The 20,982-nt window shown below is 45.4% G+C and overlaps 1 protein-coding gene across 3 annotated transcripts in view; it reads right to left on the bottom strand.

Moving 5' to 3' along the window:
- The window catches only part of SOX13 (SRY-box transcription factor 13), a 76,057-nt gene that overhangs the window by 7,683 nt on the left and 47,392 nt on the right, over positions 1-20,982 (bottom strand). For 2 of the 3 annotated variants that reach the window (XM_063119259.1, XM_063119243.1), the window contains exons 2-11: positions 17,870-18,077; positions 14,389-14,494; positions 13,460-13,546; positions 12,153-12,325; positions 9,549-9,617; positions 8,498-8,612; positions 7,612-7,694; positions 7,363-7,522; positions 2,795-2,904; positions 1,353-1,449 (exon numbers count right to left, since the gene is read on the bottom strand). In XM_063119259.1, the coding sequence (XP_062975329.1) occupies positions 1,353-1,449; positions 2,795-2,904; positions 7,363-7,522; positions 7,612-7,694; positions 8,498-8,612; positions 9,549-9,617; positions 12,153-12,325; positions 13,460-13,546; positions 14,389-14,494; positions 17,870-18,076 (1,207 nt within the window). In that variant the 5' untranslated portion in view covers position 18,077. The remainder of the gene's footprint in view (positions 1-1,352; positions 1,450-2,794; positions 2,905-7,362; positions 7,523-7,611; positions 7,695-8,497; positions 8,613-9,548; positions 9,618-12,152; positions 12,326-13,459; positions 13,547-14,388; positions 14,495-17,869; positions 18,078-20,982) is intronic. The other variant, XM_063119251.1, reaches the window with a different exon arrangement.

Raw genomic sequence — 20,982 nt, 5'->3', positions numbered from 1 at the left:
ATCTATGCCTGATTTCTTTAGAAAATTTTGGTGGATTTTTTGCAAGCGTTGCAACCTTCATTGTAATGGCTTTACTATAATCTGCTAACAGATCACAGATAATATCAGCAGTGGGCCAACCCGCTCTTGCTCTCAGAAGATCTCCCAGAAAACTGTTCCTAATATCTTTCTACAATGAGCAGCGTAACAAGAAATGTACTATATCTTCCACCTCCCCCGCACTTTGCACATAACAACAAACCTGTGACCCGAATAGCTTCCCTTGCTAGTCCTTATACTCATTGCCCACTCATCTCTCTCTCTCTCTCTCTCTCTCTCTCTTTCACCACATACATCTTAGTATTCCTCCTCTACTTAATGGATCCCACTCTGTATCTGCTTCCTCTGTTTCAATAACCCCAAAGAGCAACAACTGTTGTAAGTCCTTAACATATAGAGTTGTGTCATTCAGTACAGGACAAGGTTCCTGGGCCTTTAAATGGATACACAGAAAGGAGAGTTTTGGTAAGTGCAACTTGCCCCAGTACTGTAGTACTATGATGAGATGACAAAATTCACCCTTCTATACAACTTACACAGCACAGCAGCATTGGCCTGTAATGAAATCTGGCAATTTATTTATTTATTTATTTTTATTTATTACATTTTTATACTGCGCGGTTCACAAAAATTAAAACCATTCTTCTTCTAAGACCTCTCCCATGCTCTCCCCACAAAGTGTATAGATGGTAGAAGATTGCTGCTGATCATTGTGGGGAAACATTAAGCCTGTATATTATCAGGGGGGCGGGCGGACTCTACTTTTAAGGGAAACAGAGAGCTTCAGGATTCTATCAAATCATGTCCCCATCTTCCCCTGAAGGAGCATGTTCCACTGCTTGAGAACTCATGGACTAGATCAGAGGTAGGTAACCTGGTACCCCCTGGAAGTTTTGGACTATGAGTTCCATCAGCCCCAGCCAACATGGCCAATGGTTATGAATTGTTGTAGTTGTAGTCCTGGATTAGATTATGCAAAGACACATAGTTCATTCCAACATGTGAAGATCTTTATTTCTGGAAGCCGTAACAAATATGATGCGGATTTCACAGATCAGCTGTATGTTAAACTCACGAGAAGCTGAGAAGCTGGTTCATGGATGACATTGGCTCTCAGAACCACTTAAATAGTATCCATTCAAACTAAACAGATTTTGCAAAAACTTTGCCCCCTCCCATCCCGCCCCCGGCCTTATCATTGGGCTGTGGAATCCACCAAGGTGTTGGCTGCAGCAGCCGCTGTGAGAAACTCAGCAAAGAAAAGCCCCAAATTCCACCCTGGAAAAATGCTTATGAAGAACAACTGTCATTACCATCCCCATCACAGGTTAACATGGACTCATCCAGCCTCTGCAAGGAAGTCTCCTCAGCCTGTTCTTTTGCGGGTGAAGAATCCATGCTGGCATGGTCCTGAAAGCACACGGGAAGGTGGTTTATCGCATATTATCGGGCCAAGCAAGATTAGAAGTGATTAGCAGTAACAATTCCCATAAAAGCATGGCATGGCATCCAGTCTATGTTTGAAAAGACTGGATTCTTTTACCGTATGTTAGTTAAGATGTCAAAGAGAAGAACCACATCTAACTGCTAGGAATAAGGAGCCTTAAATGCAGGGCTGCACAGCCCAAATGCTGCTCCTTAGCTGGGTTGTGAAGGAGCACATAAAGACCAGTATGCAACACAGTCTTCAGGACAAAAGGGACCTGGGAGGCAGAAATAGCAGGATTTCCTCAGTTTAATGGCAAGTCCCATTCCTGCATTGAGCAGGGGGTTGGACTCGATCACTTTATGGGCCCCTTCCAACTCTACTATTCTATGATTCTATGAAACAAGAAGGAAGGCTCCAACTAGCATTCTCAATAGCTCATGCAGGCATTACTCTGAAGAGGGAATGAGGTCAGTTTTGAAAAATTTTTAAGGAGTTTGTCAACAGAACAAGTATTCCCTGTTCTATTGAGTGATGGCACCTGAAGTTTGGAATTGGTGAGTTCAGAGTACAGCCTTCCCAAATACAAAATTCTAGCTCATTATGAGACAATCCCAAAGCTCTCCAAAGTTCAGGCTCAGTTCGTTATTAGCTGGCCCCAGCTCCAGTCTCCCCAGTGCCACAGCCCTTTGCTTACTTGCGGAGTTGACTTGGCAGTGACGGCGGTGAAGAAAAGAGCTACTGCGGCAGCCCTGTAGCAGTATTTTCCAGGGCTCCTGATACATCAACAGTTCTCAGAGATCCTGGTGCCTGAGATGTAGTTTCTGCATCTAAGCTATAGCATCAACTCTTCTTGTTGCCTCTGCCAAGAAGGTTTTGGTGGGACAGTGGAGGGGGAGGGCTTGGAAGTTGACTGGGGAGGCTTCTAGGGCTCACATGGAGAGTGGGGAGAAGAATTAGGAGGCCTATAGTCCTTGTCCAGTTCCCAATGACTTGGAGCGCAGAGTGGGCCCAGGCTTAAAATTAACTAATTCAAGCCCAATCCACATCAAGTCCCCTCATTTTCAGTGAGCCCATTTTGAACTTAGCTGTGGGAAGTTCTTTCACTGTTATTTCTACTGAACAAGAGGGCTTTGGAAAAACCTAGATACCAGTTACTATCTTTACAGGTGGAGTTACTCCACTAGATTCCGCATTACAGTTATACGTATCTACTTCCTCAAAATTCTGATTCCCATTCAAGTGCTTTTAACAAAGAAGACATCCTTATTACATCTCTCCATTTAAGACCAGACCAAAATGGATATCTGAAAAAGCAGAACCACCTACTTTCCTGTAGGGATGATTTGGAGAGCCATCGATCACTCTGCTTTGATTGTGTAGAAGCTGCCGAGCATCCTGGATTGCTTTGGTTATAGCATCTCCCTCTCCAAGGAACCCTACAGTTGTAAAACATAAATAAATGGTGTCACATGGCCATGTGACAGCATCTACTGTCCTTGCCAAGATCCTCAGCTCTTAGGAAGTTACTCAGGGAAGAAAGTCATCCTCTACACAGGCATGTCTCCCAGGTTCAGGAATCCTCTATCTATTGTCTTCTAAAGCACCAAGTGAATCTTCTTTTAAAGCCATCAACTTTTCCTCTCACAAGAAAAAGGAAGACTTAGGATGCAATTTTATGAGTCATAGGATACCGCGGACCTCCCCTTGTGTGGGCGGAGAGGGAGGTTCTCTCCACCCACCACCCACCCCAGCTATACAGGTCTTCTCCTCCATGGACAACAGTGGAGCTTTCCTCTGCCATGGATGGTGGCACTGCTTTGCTGGCAGTAAGGGCAAAAGGGTGGTCATTCTGAAGCCATCTTAAGAGAAGATCAGAGAAGGCTTTGAATCCACCAGATACAAGCCCCCTCATTTATTTATTTATTTATTTATTTATTTGGAATATTTATATACCGCTCCCCATTGAAAAATTTCAGAGCGGTATACAAGATAAAATGAAAATAAAAACAGAATCAAACAGTTAAAACAAAATTTAAAAGCAGCAAAAACAGAGATTCAAGGCTGCATATTAAGGAAAGGCTTCTTGGAATAAAGATTTTTCAGGAGGCGCCGAAAGGTGTACAAGGTTGGAGCCTAGCTGACCTCCAGAGGCAGGGAATTCCACAGGAGGGGCGCCACCACGCTGAAGGCTCTTCCCCTGGTGGATTCCAATCGGAGGATGGATCTATGTGGAACCACCAGGAGCAGGCCCTCGGATGACCTCAGTGACCGGGCAGGTTGGTAAGGGAGAAGGCGCTCTCTCAGGTATCCTGGTCCCAAGTTGTTTAGGGCTTTGTACTCAAGTACAAGAGCCTTAAACCTGGCCCGATAGCAAATAGGCAGCCAGTGCAGTTCCCTCAGCAGAGGAGTTACATGCTGGAAAGGGGCAGCTCCAGACAACAGCCAAGCTGTAGCATTCTGCACTAGCTCCACTTCCGGAGCAGCTTCAAGGGCAGCCCCACATAGAGCGCGTTGCAGTAATCCAATCTTGAGGTTAACAATGCCTGTACCACCGTGGCCAAGCTATCCCTGTCCAGGAGAGGCCGTAGTTGGCGAACCAACCGAAGATAGTAAAAGGCACTTGGAGCCGTGGCAGCTACTTGAGCCTCCAACGACAGAAATGGGTCTAAGAGTACCCCCAAACTACGAACCTGTTCTTTCAGAGGCAGTGCAACCCCATCCAGAACAGGCAATGGGCCTGTCTCCTGGACTCGGGAACCACTCACCCACAGGGCTTCCGTCTTGCCAGAATTCAGTCTCAGTTTATTGGCCCTCATCCAGCCCATTACTGAGTCTAGGCACTGGTCCAGGACCTGCACAGCCTCACCTGATTCAGTTGTCACAGGGAGATAGAGCTGCGTGTCATCAGCGTATTGATGGCATTTAGCTCCAAATACCCTAATGACGGCTCCCAATGGCTTCATATACTGTAGATGTTAAATAACATTGGGGACAAGATGGTGCCCTGTGGCACTCCATAGCTCAATTGTCAAGAGGCCGAGGACTGGTCACCTAATGCTACTCTCTGAAAACGACCCCGTAGGTAGGACCAGAACCACTGTAACACAGTGCCTCCGATGCCCATCCCACTGAGTCGATCCAGAAGGATACCATGTTCGATGGTATCAAAAGCCGCCCAGAGATCGAGCAGGATTAACAGGGTTGAATTCCCCCTGTCCCTCTCTCGATAAAGGTTATCCATCAGGGCGACCAAGGCTGATTCAGTCCCGTAACCAGATCGGAACCCAGACTGGAATGGATCTAGATAATCAGTATCCTTCAAGAGTGCCTGCAGTTGCTCCGCCACAACCCTCTCAAGTACCTTCCCTAAAAAAGGACTGTTAGCAACTGGGCGGTAGTTGCCTAATGCCATCGGGTCCAGGGTGGGCTTCTTCAGGAGTGGTCACACTACTGCCTCCTTAAGGACAGCAGGGACCACCCCTTCCCGGAGAGAAGCATTTATCACCCCCTGGACCCACCCAGTCAGACCCTGCTTTTATAAGCCAGGAGGGACAGGGATCGAGAGGGCAAGTGGTTGGTCACATTGCTGCAAGCACCTTGTCCACATCATCAGGCCACAATAACTGGAACTGATCCCACAAAATTGGGCAGATGGTGGCATCGGACACCTCAACTGGAGCTGCACTGAAAACAACGTCAAGCTCGCTGCGGAGAGAAGCGATCTTGTCCTCAAAGTGTGATGCAAAAAGGTCACAGTGGGTCCTTGACGGAGCCAGGGCCCCATTTGCTGGGGATGATGTTAGCAGCCCACGGACCACCCAGAAGAGCTCCGCTGGATGGCTACTCGAGGACGCAATGGAGGCAGCAAAATAAGCCTTCTTTGCTGCCCGCACTGCCATGCAATAGGCACGATTATGCGCTCTACAGCGTGTTCTGTCATCTTCGCCTCGAGTCTTGCGCCATTTGCGCTCTAGTCAACGTCCAGCCTGTTTCATTGACCACAACTCCTTAGTATACCAAGGAGCAGAGTGGGCTGTACAGGACTGGAGAGGGCACTCAGGTGCAATCAAGTCGATGGCCCTCCGCATCTCACCGTTCCACAGTGAGGCTAGGGCCTTGGCTGGATCACCAGCTCTCTCCACTGGAAAATCCCCAAGAGCATTCAGAAATCCATTGGATTCCATCAGTCTCCTGGGGCGGACCATCCGAATGGGTCCCTCACCCTTGCAGGAGGGTAGTAACGCCGTGAGTTCAAACCTCACGAGGAAATGGTCCGACCATGACAATTGGGTTACTTGGACCCCCACCCACCCCAATCTTCAGACTATTCATCTCACAGCTTGGAGCAAAAACCAAATCAAGGGTATGCCCTGCTTCATGTGTTGGGCCAATGACAAACTGAGACAGCCCCATGGTTGTCATGGAGGCCATAAAGTCCCGAGCTGGAGCTCCAGAGACGGCCTCAGCATGAAAGTTTAAGTCACCCAGAACCACCGTCCTGGGCTCCTCCAACACCACACTTGAGACATGCCTGTTTCTAGACATGCCTCCAGAACCAGGGGGAACCATTCCTGGAGCTGGCGTAGGGGATTTTCCTCCCATTGGAGACAATGGGAGACACCATTTCAATAAGCCAAAAAAGGTGTGTTGGGGGGAGGGGCCTTCCCTCATTTTGCCCTGCTAAGCGGAAGCCCAGTAGGGCTAAAGAAGTGGCATTTTCCCCACTATGGATTCTCCCTCCGCTGCCCCCAAAGGATTGCTGTTTCTTATCCTGTGCCTTCAGTTATCTGCAGTTATCATGAAACTGCAGAGTGTGCACCTCTGATACAAAACAGATTAGCTCTCATCTATGTTCTCTGCATCCGTTTATCGGGAAATAACACCCCCACCTCGTTCTGCTTGTGCCATTATTTCTGCAGACTAGAATCCCACTTCCTCCATAAGGAGGCTTTTGAAAGGAAAAATCCACCTTCACTATCTGATTTTGAGTATGGCAGGGTGATTAAATGAGTAACAAATTCAGTTAGTGATCCTGAAGATGTGCCTCTAGAGAGAGAGAGAGTTGTTTTCTCATAGCATCTTCTTATTCAGAACCTGAACAAAAATGTTATACGCATGTAGGCTTGGAGGTCATCACCTACATATTTTTTTTAAATTACTGGCATCCTAGGCAATGTAATACATTTAAACTGAGCATGTTGGCTTAGACACATTAAGTTGCCTAATACCAAGTAAGACCATTGGTCCATCTAGCTCAGTATTGGCTACACTGCTGGGCAGAGGCTCTCCCAAGGCTTCAGATCGGGTTTCTCCCAAGCCGACCCGGAGATGCTGGGAACTGAAGCTGGGACCTTTTGCATACAAAGTTTGTGCTCTGCTGCTGAGCTACAGCCTCTCCTTCCTTGACTCGGGTGCAATAATACCAATACAGGAAAATAACCCCAAAGAGAACCTTGAGGAATGCCATGCTCAGGTCCTTCCCAAATCCAGGAATGGGTGAAATTCTTTTTCCGAGATTCACAAATTGTGGATATTTGGGGCAGTATCCAAGGATTACCACTAGCACAAAAGGAAGCCAACCTCCGCTAGAGCAACTGGAAACTAGCCCAAGCTAGTATTTCCAGAATGGAACAAGTCAGTGGAGCTTGCAGAACGCAGCTCTGCTGCCCTGCCCTGCAATGCTAGCTTCAGCTAGTTTATAGGGCTGTTGTAGCAAACGCAAGCTTCCCGTTGCAGTAATGGTCATTCCCGCTAGCACAATCTGATGAGTGCTGGCAAACTGCCAGCACTGGATACTCCGCTTTGCAATGAGTTCACAATTTTAAGTGATCCAAAGAAGGAATCACTTCTGTGCCAGCTCAGAACCAGAGCAAGGGACATCTCCATGGACCTACCCAAAGGGAGGCTGGGCGGGCTGGCCTGCAACTCCCGCGAAACTCCATGGTTAGGAGTGAGGGACTGACAGCTGCTGATCTTGAGACTAGGTGAGCTGGAGGCATTGGGGAGCTCAGAGCCTTTGGACTTTGCTGTTAAGTTCAGTGGCTGTGAAGATTCCTGCAAAGGAAAGAGAGAATTAGGAGAGTAGAAGTGCATCCCCACCAGGGAAACAGGAGACAACAAAGAAAACCGTTCCGGAGTTTCACCTGGCTCTGTAGGTGGCCTGAGCTTGCAGGTCTCTTCAGGGCTGATGGAGGCGGGCTGTGCAGAAGCTGCATGGGGTACTCCACTACAGACAGTACAGAAACAAAAGTGGGTGGCGATTATGTACGGGGTCATGGCTAGACACAAATCTTTCTCCCTGCAACAAATCCAAGGGATCAAGACTTTTGCATTAACAACTAGGAAATAGGCTCTCAGACTTCGGCAAATCCATCTTGATTTTGATTAAGTTATGCAAATAAAATTTAATTTTATGCAAGTCAGATTTGTTCAGCAGCCAATCATATTTCCCTGGTGTGTGACCCTGAATAAGAGGGGGCATCCTTGCCCCCTTCACATATTCCCTATTTTTCACAGTAGACCAATGGAACACCAGCCCGCAATATACTTTGGCAAATGAAGTGGTTCCATTAGGTGGGACCCAGACTAAAGCCCTATGCAGGCATTCATCCTCACTGTGCATAAGTGAGATGTTAGCATGCACAACCTGCCCCCAAGCGCCCATAGCTTCCTCACAGACCTTTGGAACCTCCCAGTCAAGGGAGCAGTGGAAGCGCGTTAGCCATACGCATGGAATCGGCAAACGCTTGCATAGAGCTTAAGTTATTTCCCATTGGAAACAATGGCGCTTCATTTAGACATGGCTAACTTTTCAAATTGAATGCAATTGACTTAGTATGGATACCACCCATTAAATAAAAGTGCTCCAACTTATCTGGCTAACCTACCAATTAACTAATCACCCAGACTGGCGTAGTGCCATTGACTGTCATGGTTGTAGTCGTGAGGGAATCACCCTCACATCCCAAGACAAAAGTACAAAACCACACAGAATTACCCAGAATTCCATTTTTCCTAGCCTCTTCATACCTGGTTTGCAAGGGATTGGTTGAATGGGAAGTGTCATTTGAGCATCTGGGGTGACGGGAAGAGGCTGGTGGCTGGGGGGGAAGGCTGGAATCATTACATAGGGCATGTTGACCTGCTGAAGAGAAACGAGCGAGGGAAGTAGGGGACAGAGAGATAGTCACAGCCAGATAAAAAACTACTGCCAGAGAACAGCACCACCCATCCAAGATTAGCTTCTCCCTTAATTAGTGTAATATCAACGGATTAGGCAGTCAATTTATGGACTCTCCCAACATATCTATGGAAATAGAAAAGTGAGGTTATCCACACTGCAATGAAGGAAAATGCTGAAGCTTCGGGCTAAACTAAAGTGATGCTAGAGATGTGCAATGCATTTCCATTGTGTGTGTGTGTGTGTTGTTTTTCTGCATAAGGGTTTAATTGGGGCTGCAGTGCAGGGGCTGGTGGTTAATCTTTTGCCCCCACACCATGACCACGATCCAAATCGCTCCTCTCCACATAGGGAAGGGGCCAACAAAGCGCAGTGGTGGGGGACATATTTTGCATGCAAAGAGTCCAAGGTTTAATCCCCATGAGAAGAGACCCAAATGGCAAACTGATGTATGTCCATAAGACTCTTTCATACCTTCGTCCCCCATTTGTGCCTGGTGGCAGGCATGACTGCCAGGCACAATGCATCTCCCAAAAATGAGACTCGAACTGCCTTCATTTCAATAAGGCTTGGGATCTTTATGGCATGCGAAGGCTTGCAGAGTATGATTCACTTCCCAAATCCTAGACACATTTTATTTTGAATGTCCCGTTGATTTCAATGGGACCTGTTTACAAATAAGGGGTTTAGGATTGCAGCTGTAGGCATTTAATCCCTTGGCATCTTGAACTGCTTCTTTGTTCATTTTCATACACATAGAAAAAAGCCTTCTCCAGTTATACAGGGAAGCTATAGATGAACAAGGCACCAAGGCTGTGTCCCCTGATTTTCAAGCTAATATCTCTAATTAAATCCATCTTCCTTGTGATGCCCAAAGAGGGGGAAAGGATCCCTTTTTACCTGGATCTGCTGTTGTAGCAGGTTGATCTTGTGTTGCTGCTGAATAAGCTGTTGTTGTTGCTTGGCAATCTGCAAGAGGGAAAGACGCTTCAGAACCAAGGTGCGAACTAACTGAGCTTTTTCTCTAACTCCCTCCCCCTGGAGGCCCAACTGGCGCCACCACTGGCTTAATTTCAGCGCCAAGTTAAGTCATGGCTTTTTAACAAAGCCTTTGACAGCTAAATTCACCAAGCCTGTACATAGTTTTAATTGTTTAAATTGGTTTTAAATTCTATACTAGTTTTAACTTATTAATTGTTTAATTTGTTTTTAGCGGTGTATAGTTATTGTTTTATATGGTTTGTATAATTTTACCTTTATACCACCCTGAAATCCTTGTGATATAGGGCAGGATACAAATGTTTTAATAAATAAATAACTCAGTACCACCTGGGCAGAATGGCTCACCTCTATCAAACTAAGAGAAGGCCCCAGTTGGTACTGGGAAAACACGGCAGTTCATCCATGCAGGAGCCAAACACACACATGCAGCCAACGACAACAGCTGCAAGCGAAACCAGGCACCAAAACCCTCAGCTCAAGTCACACCATGCTCCCCATTCAGATTTTCAAGTTCTTCTCCAGCTTGATTACTACAGAGAACCTCCCCATCACCCCATGAGCCAGGGCAGAGCTACTGCCATTCTACAGAAGGAGCGTCCCTATGGTGAAACGAACAAGCTGAGTATTTGAGATGAATGAGCACATGTTTGAACCAATCTGTGTGTGAGATCAGTGCACAGACAGGCAAATTATCAATGGGGGTGGGGTGGGGGGACAAGGCGATCGTGTGTACAGTGTTGCATCAGAACTGGACCTTAGAAATGCATTTGATGATTTCAAAGAAGGCATAGATCTCAGGTGGTATCCTCATATTAGCCTCATCCTAAAATGGTGCCGTCCAGATGTTTTGGACTATAATTACCATAAACTCTAGTCAACAGGACCAATGGTCAGAGATTGTAGGAGTTGAAATCCAAAACATCTGGTGGGCACCAGGTTGCTAAACCCATCCTAAAACCTAAGCTTTTGTGGTTAAGTTCTAAATCACAAAGGTATGCAATCCCTTCTCTGAAATTTGCTGGCACTATAAACTCCTCCTGTTGCATAAGAGGCAAAAGCTGTAAAAGATTACGTAGTCTTCAATGTTTCACAGGACTCTTTGTCTTTGCTGCAATGGAATAGCAGAACGACTACTTTGAAACCTCGTTTTCACACCTATGCCAGTTTATTCTTCTTCTTGAAACAGCACGTTCTAAAGGATACTACAGGAGCAGACAACTTGTTCAGTACTAAGAGCAGGTTTCCCCAACCTGGTGCCCTCCAGATATGTTTGACTCCAGCTGCTATTACCCCCAGACAGCATTGGCTGTAGTCCAACATACCTGGAGGGCATCTGGTTGGGGAATGATGATGTAGGGCTATGTCAAATAGATTGTAAACTGGAGGTGGCAATTAACTTTTATACAGTTATGAATAATACTTTTGGTTCTCATTTCATAAATATGGCAGACATAAAGTACAGTTGATGTATATGTTGCATTTATTCTTCCATATAACTTCTCAGAAATCTTGACCTTTAAAAGTGGGTAGAAACATTTTTTTTTGTATGTGTTTTTACTTTTCTCCATGTCCCATATCATTTCACAAGTTTTCCTCAATATTTCCATGTACCATGAGAGCTAGTTTGATTTTTAATATGGGGATCGAAGGATTCCAGCAAGTAACCATGCACAGAAATCTCTAAAAGGCACACAGAGATGCATCAACATAGTTCACAAATCACTGAAAATTAGTCATAATTGCACTTGATCCATTACAGTTCCATAGAAATTGATTGCACTATATTTATTATTCATGTGGCCCATCTCAAGTAGTTCGTGGATTGAAACCTACACGTGCGGGGAAAGTTATTTTCACTGATAGCTGGGAAATAGGCATTGCCAACCCCAAATACACTGAGTTTGTGATCATGAGAAAATGAAACAGGATCCCAGACTCATTAAAAGTCAAAGGTTGTAACCCTTTGCACATTTACCTGAACACAGTGGAACTTGCATCAGCATCAGCATGCATCTGATTGCCCTCAGGAGGTGTATAATTATAGCTAACAAATCCCTTTAACTCTTGGCCTGTCCCCATACAATAACTAGGAGACTGGGGCCGCAACCTACATATTTACACCATCATTATCTCCCTGCATCACGATCAACATATTATTGTATGAGTTTTGCAAGCTTATTCACTCTGTACTGAGGTGGATTCCATTTCTGAACATGCATTTGCTTTGTGTTGTAAAAGTGTTCAATGTTTAGGATTTTCGTGTGGGTGACCCCTATCTTACAACAATCACACCATAGTATAGATAGCTGTACTATTTCCAAAATGTTTGCCTTTCCAATATCATTTGAGGCCATTAAGCTCTTTAGCTCTATTAGATCGAAGAACTGCCAAGATCTCTTTTCAAGGTCACGCAAGGTCTTGAACGTTCCACCACCTTCTGAAGTCATATTCCAAAGGCTGAGAAGGGCAAAGGCAGTCCCCAGATAGTGTTCTGCTGTCTACCTGTTCCTGTTGCTGCCTCGCCAGTTCCATCTGTTGCTGCTGCTTCTCAAACAACATAGCTGCCATGTTCTTCTGCTCTGAATGGGCCGTCAGCAGCTGGTCCCGCAGGATGGACAGCTGGTTAATCATGACCAGCAGCTGCAACTCCTTCTCTGCCAGGCTTTCTTGGGTTCCTGGGAAGAGCAAGACCCCAAAGAGAAGGAGGGATGAATAATTCTACATCGTCAACATTAAGGCTCTATATCTATTGTCTGTGAAAAGACATCCAAGGACTAACCACCATTTTTTTCACATCTCCCCCTCCTATGGTGGAGAGAGAGAAGAGAGGTCTATCTCCAAAGAGAGAGATGCTGCCTTGCAAGCCTCCTCAGAGAGGCTGTGGAAAGGGCTGGCATTGGAGAGCACAAAAGGAAAGCATGCTGGCAGAGGCTGTTGAGCCACAGATTCCAAAGCCCTCCCATTCTCTTGACACCCCTGGAACGGAGGAAATATTATGCAAGTCCTAGAGCTGGCATAGTTAATTCCCTGTCTGCTGGGGTCAATGGGAGAGAAAGAAAGAAAATGGCTGAAAAAGGCCAAATAAAAAAGCAGGGAGCCACACAACCCTGACCTTCCTTCCACCCTGCCAATGTGAGCCAACAGGGCTTTGGAACAGCCAGTTTCTCTGCTGTAGGATTGTTCTGTTAATCAATGAAGTGCTTAGTTTACTTGATTACAAATCTTTTGATTCATTAAAAAGGTGCCCCAAAAAAATTAGGCTGCAGATTTTAGGAAAATATTCTTTTTAACGCAGGTTTAATGAACATGCTTCCAAAAACCACCATCTTAGAAGAGGCATTCCTTCTTCCCTCTCACACGAGAGGGTGACGGGTTCCTATAGTGGCTATTGTTCCACACATAGATGTATGCAGACTTAATGGATAAATTAATAAAATAATACATTCAGACCCAGACCATGAATCAATTAAGATTTCTTTCTTTGGATGACAGCCCTCGTGAAATCACGCATGAACAGTTTTGTGAGTTATAGACCAATTATGGTAGTAGAGTGAGTTCCCACCAAAGACTAAACCACAAATTTCGCAAGATCCATGAGCTGATGGCTGGAAGCCATGTCATGTATTATAATAAGGCAAAACTCTTTGCACTCTGACGATATGATGACATTAGGGCTTCTGACTTGACTTAAGTGATGTGAGGAAGAGAAGGACTAGATTTGCCCTCTCTATCCAATCGATCAAATTACGTCTGCCCTCCATGATTTGGGGTTCTAAAGCAGTCACAGGCAAACTAGACCAATTGCTTACCTTTCACCTCTTTAGATTCCATGGGACTTTTCCCTAGAAGTCTCTCTTTCCAGTCACTGGACAGTAATTTCTCAATGGTTGGCATTACTGTGGCAATAAGAATGTTAGTGCACAACATGCAGGTGGTGTTGTGGTTTGAAAAGAGAACGTTTCAGAACATATTTGAATTAATGCATTCATAACATTGAATAATAACAAATGAAGACTAGATCAGCTCAAGTGGAATAAATCTCCAAGGACAAATCCCTTAAAGGCCAAGATGGTCTTGAAAATTCATTCATTCACAAGGTGTTCTTATACATCTGATTGACCAAAAAAAAACCCTACGACTGAACATTCACTCCCTCTTCTACTATATACTGAACCTAATGCTATTCACTCTTTAAGGCTTGATACTTGGCTAATGGGCCTGTTTGTTTTGATCTAGTTGGAACATTCTAAAACCATTACATGTTTTTCAGTAAAACTATATTCATTTGCAGCAGTTAAGGATCCACTCCAATAAGGAAGGGGTAAGAACGTAAGAAGAGCCATGCTGGATCAGACCAAAGGTCCATCTAGTCCAGCAGTCCATTTACACAGCGGCCAACCACCTGCCGACCGAGAACCCACAAGCAGGACATAACTGCAATAGGGGTAAAAGGTATATAAACATCTGCCTTTCACTAAGTCAAACCAGTTATCTTTCTAGCCCAGTACTATCCATTCCCAATGCTAGCACCTCAAGATGCCTCAAGAAGGATCTTTCCCAGCCCTACAACTTGAGGGCCTTTAACTAGAGATGCTGGGGATTGAATCTTGGATCCCAGTGAATGCAACACCTGTCTGGCACTACACAATATGGCCCTCTTCTCAGAAAGAATTGAGAGGAGGAAGGGGCGGAGGCACATGCGATGGTGAGCACAATGGCTGTGAAACATCTTTCCTACCTTCTTTTAAGTTTCTATTGAAATCCAATTTTTCCCGGTTGCTAACTGCTGACTCGATCGCAGGGTTCCTGGAATCTATTGCCTTGTCCACTGGAGATGAAGATTCCTGAAAGATAGTGAGTCACTGTCAATCACCAACAGCCTTCAGGAAATTAAAAAGGGAAGGATAACGGAGACCCTTATCTTTACAAAGTCTTTCCTTTCATGGAGGGTGTGACAGAGCACCCTGTAGTGAATGAGCTGCAGACCTGCTTGCTTGGTAAGTCAGGGGCTCATTTAATAGATGAGGAAATTAGCGAGAAGATTCCTTCCCTCCCTACCCCACCAAAAATATTTTAAGCCCACTGCATGTGGAAATAATTAAATTGCCGAAGTGGGCTGAAAATCAGCCCTTAAACTAGTGGCAGGGAAGGGTGAGCACCTCAATTAGCATGGTCATGGCATTGGGAGGCTAAAGGCCAGTTGAGGAGAAGAGTAAGAAGACACCTTACACCTGTTCCCTCTTCTGGTTCTTCCACCAATGGAAAGGTGTTTGGTTGAGTTTGCCCTCTGGTTTGTTGGCGCTGATGCTAAATGCCAGGTTGGTCCAAATTACAATCGCTCTCATTTGTGCATTACTGGTGGGGGAACAGCTTTGCCCTAATGAGTACTTGGTACAACACCAACACAAACTCAAGGTCTGGGCGAGGGTCCCTATATTCCATTTCCCTTGCCAGGCTTCCTGTCCATTTGAGTACCAACCTTGGGTGTTTTATCTTGTGTTGAGAATTTGGCACAAATTAGGGTTTCTGCTGGTGTACTGCTCACTCAGCTGTCCATCAGTCTCCCTGCCTGAGCTGATGGAGACAGCCTCAGATTTGGTGTTGAGAACTACCAGGATGTTTGGCTTGGGATACTTCAGCATACATGCTGAGGTCATTGGTTCTGGGGCAGCGCAGGACTTCCTGGCTGCCAGGGCAATATTGAGGCTGTCCCAACATATCAACAGTTCAAAACATGTAGCAAGTCTCCCCCTTCCTGCACAAGGTGCTCAAGGAAATGGTTACTAATCAATTCCTGGCATTTTGGGATGAAATTGATTTTCTAGATCCATTTCAATGTAGCTTCAGGTCTGGTTTTGGAACAGAAACAGTCGGGACAGGGCAAGTGTGGCCTTATTGGTTTTCTTGTACTTCTCAGTGGCTTTCTTGGTCAATTTCAAAAGGTTGTGCTGGAGAAGTATTGCTCTACCCTATGACAGTAATACTAAGGGGTTCTATAGGGCTCTATTTTATTCTACATGCTTTTCAACATCTATGTGAAACTGCTGGGAGAGGCCATCTAGATGTGTGGGTTGAGGTATCACCAACATGCTTAATATTAAGCTCTACCTCTCCTCCTTTTCATCTAAAACAAACTGGGCAGTTGATGTTCGAAACCAGTGCAAGAGTAGGATAATGGACTGCATGAGGGCCAATAAACTGAGACAGAATCACAACAAGATGGATACACTATTTGTGGGTATTTTGTCTCTCTGTCTGAGTAATCTTTAAACTGTTCTGGAGGGGGTTGCACTTCCCCCTAAACTTTCAGCTGCACAATTTGGGGATCCTCTCAGATCCATCACTGTCACTAGAGCCACAAACGGCCTCAGTGGCTTGTATCACCTTTCATCAGCTTAGGCTGAAATACCAACTACATCCCTAACCTGGATTGAGATAGCTTTGCAAGAGTTATGCACAATCTGGGACCCTCCTGTTTGAATTACTGCAGTGAATTATACATGGAGCTGCTTTTAGAAATGGTCAAGAAACTTCAGCTAGTACAGAACAGGGCAGCTAGATTGTTAATGGGGACTGGCTGATAAGGCACATTATGCCAGCCCATTTTCAGTTGCAACTCAAAGTCCTAGTTTTAATCTTTAAAGCCCTAAGCCACTTGGGGCCAGATTAGCTGAAGGAGCATCTCCTCTCATATGTATTTACCCAGACCTTAAGGTCATCATTATCATCATCATCATCATCAACAACATCTGAGGCCCTCCTCCAGGTGCTCCCACCAAATAGGTCGAGGCGGGTGGCCACTGGAATGCCCTCTCCAGAGAGGTTTGCCTGGTACCTACATTATGATTTTTTTGGCACCAGATGAAGACATTTTTTATTAATCCAGGCGGTTTAGGAACTATTTTAATGCTTTTAGATCTTTTCTCTGTATTACCCCTACTTTTGGTTTTATTGTGCGTTGCTTTATTTTATCCCAGGTGCTGGTTACATCTTGCTTTTATCTTGGCTTCATCTTGTGCGGTTTTATTACCATTGTTTTACTGTTATCCTATATTTTATGTTTGTCATTCATCTGTACACCGCCCAGAGAACTTTGGTTGTAGAGCAGTTTTAAGTTGCAATAAACAAATAAACAAATCTTTTTTTAAGACTGGATTTTTAATGGCAAGGTAAATATGAAATTGTGACACAGAACAGATAGAAAGAAAAAAATAGCTCAGCCTACTTTGACTAGTAGTAACTCTCCAGGAGATGAGAGTACTGTCCAGCCCTGCAACCTCTTCCTTGGAAATACCCGAGATTGGATCTCACACCGTTTCCAGGCAAAGCATGTGTTTTACAACTGATCTGTGGCCCCTCCCTTTGATGTACATAAAAATTCCCACATCACTGCTTTTTCAAAACCTCTGGGTTGCCTTAATAAAATTTGATTTGATACTTTTTACTGACATGGCTCTTAATTTAGCAAAAATGTAGTGGCCACTGACTAGCTCATTTTGTAATCACTGGCAAAGAAGTTCACTTGACCATTTAAAAGTCACTTTCTACTGATACATGTCAAAGAGCCCAACTACACAGAATGCAAGAGACCAGTGAATGGATCTCCCAGTGTTTCTGTTTTTACCTCAAGATAGCCCCGGAGGGGCTCCAATTTTGAGTGGAGCAGCAGTAGTGCAGGAAGGCTAAAGTGCTTTCGCCCCCTCTGGAGAACACATATAGCCCAAGTGGGTCAGGCAGTGGCTGTGGGTGGGCATGATTTAGATTGGGAAAGCAGCAGGTAGGAAAAAGTTTTTTAAACCCCTGGTGTGGTGCTGCTACTCTGATCACACTTGGACTTCCTTGCAACTGCCTTCATGGGACTATCAAACATCAGGAGATGGACCTCAGATCCACATTCACAGATGCAAATGCAACATCCACCCAGGGCCAGCCCTACCATTAGGTAGACTGAAGCGGCCACCTCAGGCAGTTGATTTTGGGTGTCACAAAAGGGTAGCCAATTGTTATTTATTTATTACTGCTATGTTAGTAATGCCAGGGGAGGGCAGAAGCGCTTGTAGGGTTGGCTGCTATGCCTAAGGCAACAAAATATTGTGGGCCGGCTCCCAGTGGGATTCTACTTCTTTGCAGCCAGACCCAGGACCCTTGAGAGCAGATAAAGCAGAGAGGCCTGCCTGAAGGAAAGGAGGCTAGAACAAACCCAAGAGACTTTTCCCTACCTGTGTGACGGTTGGGGGGTCGATAACTTCACTCAGCGGTGATGGCAATTGGTGCGGTTTGTCAGAGCCGAGTGTGGTGCTAGCTGCTTCCTCCTGTGTAGACCTGTAGCAGCTCTCGTTCTTCTCTTCTGTTTTAATAGCACAGTTCACCATGTTCTCAGCTCCATTGAGCTCCAGCTGAGGAGAGGCAGGGCTCCTCATGGACATCCTGTGGGGACGGTGAGAGACAAAAAGATTAACATGAAGAAAAGAATGAAAGAAAAAAACAGGAGGTAGGCCAGTCATTCATTCACTTTAGAAAAGTATCAGCTTTCCGACGGCCAAACAATGCGCAACGTGATTTCGACGGAGGACGAGTAGCACGGATAATTAGATGGCTTCTTCCTCACTGGAACATTGAGAGCCACACTCCACACTGTTTAAATCCAACGGGAGCTTTGGCGGCCCCCGAAAGAGTGTGTATGTATCAATGCATTTAAAAGCTCTTGTGGGAATGCCAATTGGCCATTAAGGAAAGGAGTATGAATGGAATAAACACAACAGAATAGAACAGCCCACCTTATCATATGCTCGAGGTGTCGAACAAATCAAGCAAGAAGAAAATCACAAAAGAAAGCAAATTACAATAAAAGCCTAAAAATACACCAAACACCAAACCCAAACCAGGATAAAACAAAGCCCCGAATGCTAAATTACATATATGTGCTTTACTTTCTTTCTTTTTTCCTCCTGAAAGTTAAAAGGGAGCTGCTCTAATGCACCTCCTCAGAGAGTTCTAAAGCCTTGGGGCTACCACAGGCAACTCACTCCTCCTTCCCACCATTAGTCTTGCCTCTCAAACAGTGCAATCTGATGCGTGTCTACTTAGAACTAAGCCCCATTGAGGTCAATGGAGCTTATCCTTGGTCCTGAGTGTGTATTGGATTGCCCTGTAGACAGAGGGCATAGCTAGACGAGGGGGTGGAGGGGGATGATCTCGCAATCATCCCCCTCGCCTACACGTGGTGCGTGACTTCCCAGGAGGAAGAGGACATCACACCCGCCATTTTGGACTTATTTATTTTTTAAGAAAAATGAGTGCACGAGCGCTTGAACGAAACTGTAAGGTGTTGTTGGTTTTTTTTTAAAAAAAAAACAACTCGCGCTCCACCCCACCCCACCCGCAATGGGCACAGAGCTCCTGAGAAGCTCCGTGTCCCATACCCGGTTCCTGGCTCCTCACGTTTACTCACGAGGAGCCAAGACAAAACCGCGACGGCGGGCAACACATCCCGCGGTCTTGGGATCATCTCAAGACTGCAGGAAAAATTGGAATGAAAGGGTAGGGTGATATCCCGGGTCAAGGGAGGGATCATTCCTCCCTGCTCCCAGGAAGCCCTGTGTGTCATGTGGACGCACAATCCCCGGGATATCACCCTGTCTAGACAAGCCCTAAGAGTGCTCCTATGGGGAGAGGTGCTGTCCAAAGATAGCCAAGTCAAAGGCCATGGAAAGGTGAGGACCAAAGACTTAAAACTAACCCCAGAAATTAACCACCAACTAGTACTGGGCTCAGAAACTAACCACCAACTAGTGCAACTGCAGCAGAACTGGTTGAATATGTTTGAACCTCACACTGTTTGTTTTTTCAAAAAATGGAACACTTTGCCAAAGCTGCATCAGTAGCATCTCCAAAGCCCTGGAGCCTGCTTCAGAACCACACGTTCACCACATTGTGCTCCATGATGGAAGAAAGGCAGGATACAAATGTATGAAATAAATAAAATAAAATAAAAATAAAAATGGGGGTTCCCAATTTGTGGCTCTCCCACCCCTTCCCTTTGCAATGGTTTGTTTTGTTTTAACTCTTTTTCAAGGAGGCTAGGAATATTGTAACGCTCCAGCCACTTGTCAGAGTGCTTTTGCGGAAACTAAGATGGCGGGTGGCTAGAGCCTGAGCTGGCGCTGCACTTTGCAGTGCCCCCAGCCACCCTGGAAGCCCTCACATTGATACCTGGTAAGCTGCCGGGGTGGGGGTGGGGAGAAGCAACTGAGGGCAGGCAAGGAGAGCAGCAGAGCTATTGTGGCAGAAGGAGGTGGCCAAGGATATAAATAATAATAATAATAATAATAATAATAATAATAATAAGTGTGGTTTTGTGTTTTGGTGCTCCAACACTACCTCTGCCTTACACTCATTTCCTTTGGGAAGTTACTTGTTTCTGAGTCTAACCAGTTTGTCTTCTATGAAATGAGTGTTTAGTCATGTTATGTGGGGGTCAAAAATGGAGTTTAGTATTTGGCGCTCAAACCGAACCTCTACCTTGTATTCAGTTTCTTGCACAACTTACTTGTCCTTCGTGGCTAGGCGCACCCCACAACAACTACTTTGTGACCAGCCAAAACTTTTTGTAATGGCTATTAGTCAAATACAATAAAATGTTCTGATCTGACTAGCCACAACTTATGGCAGCCATTTTATGGTGGTGCCCATGACAGTTTCTCTGATTTCCAGATGTGCCCTCGGGTCCAAAAGGGTTTGGTACCGCTGCCCTACAACAACATCACAATACTAGACTTCAAAAAACAAAAACAAAACACCATGCAGAGATGTGGCCAGGATTTGGCATAAGAGAAAAATCCTGAATCAGGTACAGGACATAGCCATGTATACATTCTTTGTACATGGCCATATACATACATGGCGTATAATTTTCCCCTGCACATAATGATATCAATGTAGGGGAAATGTTACAAGCAAACTGGCCCTCAGAGGCAACTTGCCCTGGGCCGCCTACGTCTCCCAGAACCTGAACCAACGCAATGCAACCACACAGCCATTTTCCAGTTATGCCAAGACAAAACAGGAGCAGAAGCACAAAGGGTTTGGGGCAAGAGCAGCCATTGCAACTGGCCAAGTGCCACCATCGCTGCCACTCGGAGCTCTGGAAAAGCGCAGGGCAGTAATTACATAACAAACAAAGCCTGTCTCAAGCTGTGAATTAATCAAACTGCTGAAAATAAAACCTTCCTCTCAGGAACTTCAGACAAAAGAAATGAAAACAACAGGGTTGGCTGGGTAATGAAAAGCCAGCACACTGAATACGGGACAAAAGGAAGTGGAACAATAGGGT

Source organism: Elgaria multicarinata, chromosome 1 (genome assembly GCF_023053635.1).
Source record: "Elgaria multicarinata webbii isolate HBS135686 ecotype San Diego chromosome 1, rElgMul1.1.pri, whole genome shotgun sequence".
Lineage (NCBI taxonomy): Eukaryota > Metazoa > Chordata > Lepidosauria > Squamata > Anguidae > Elgaria > Elgaria multicarinata.
This window is presented reverse-complemented; position numbering and strand designations above follow the sequence as displayed.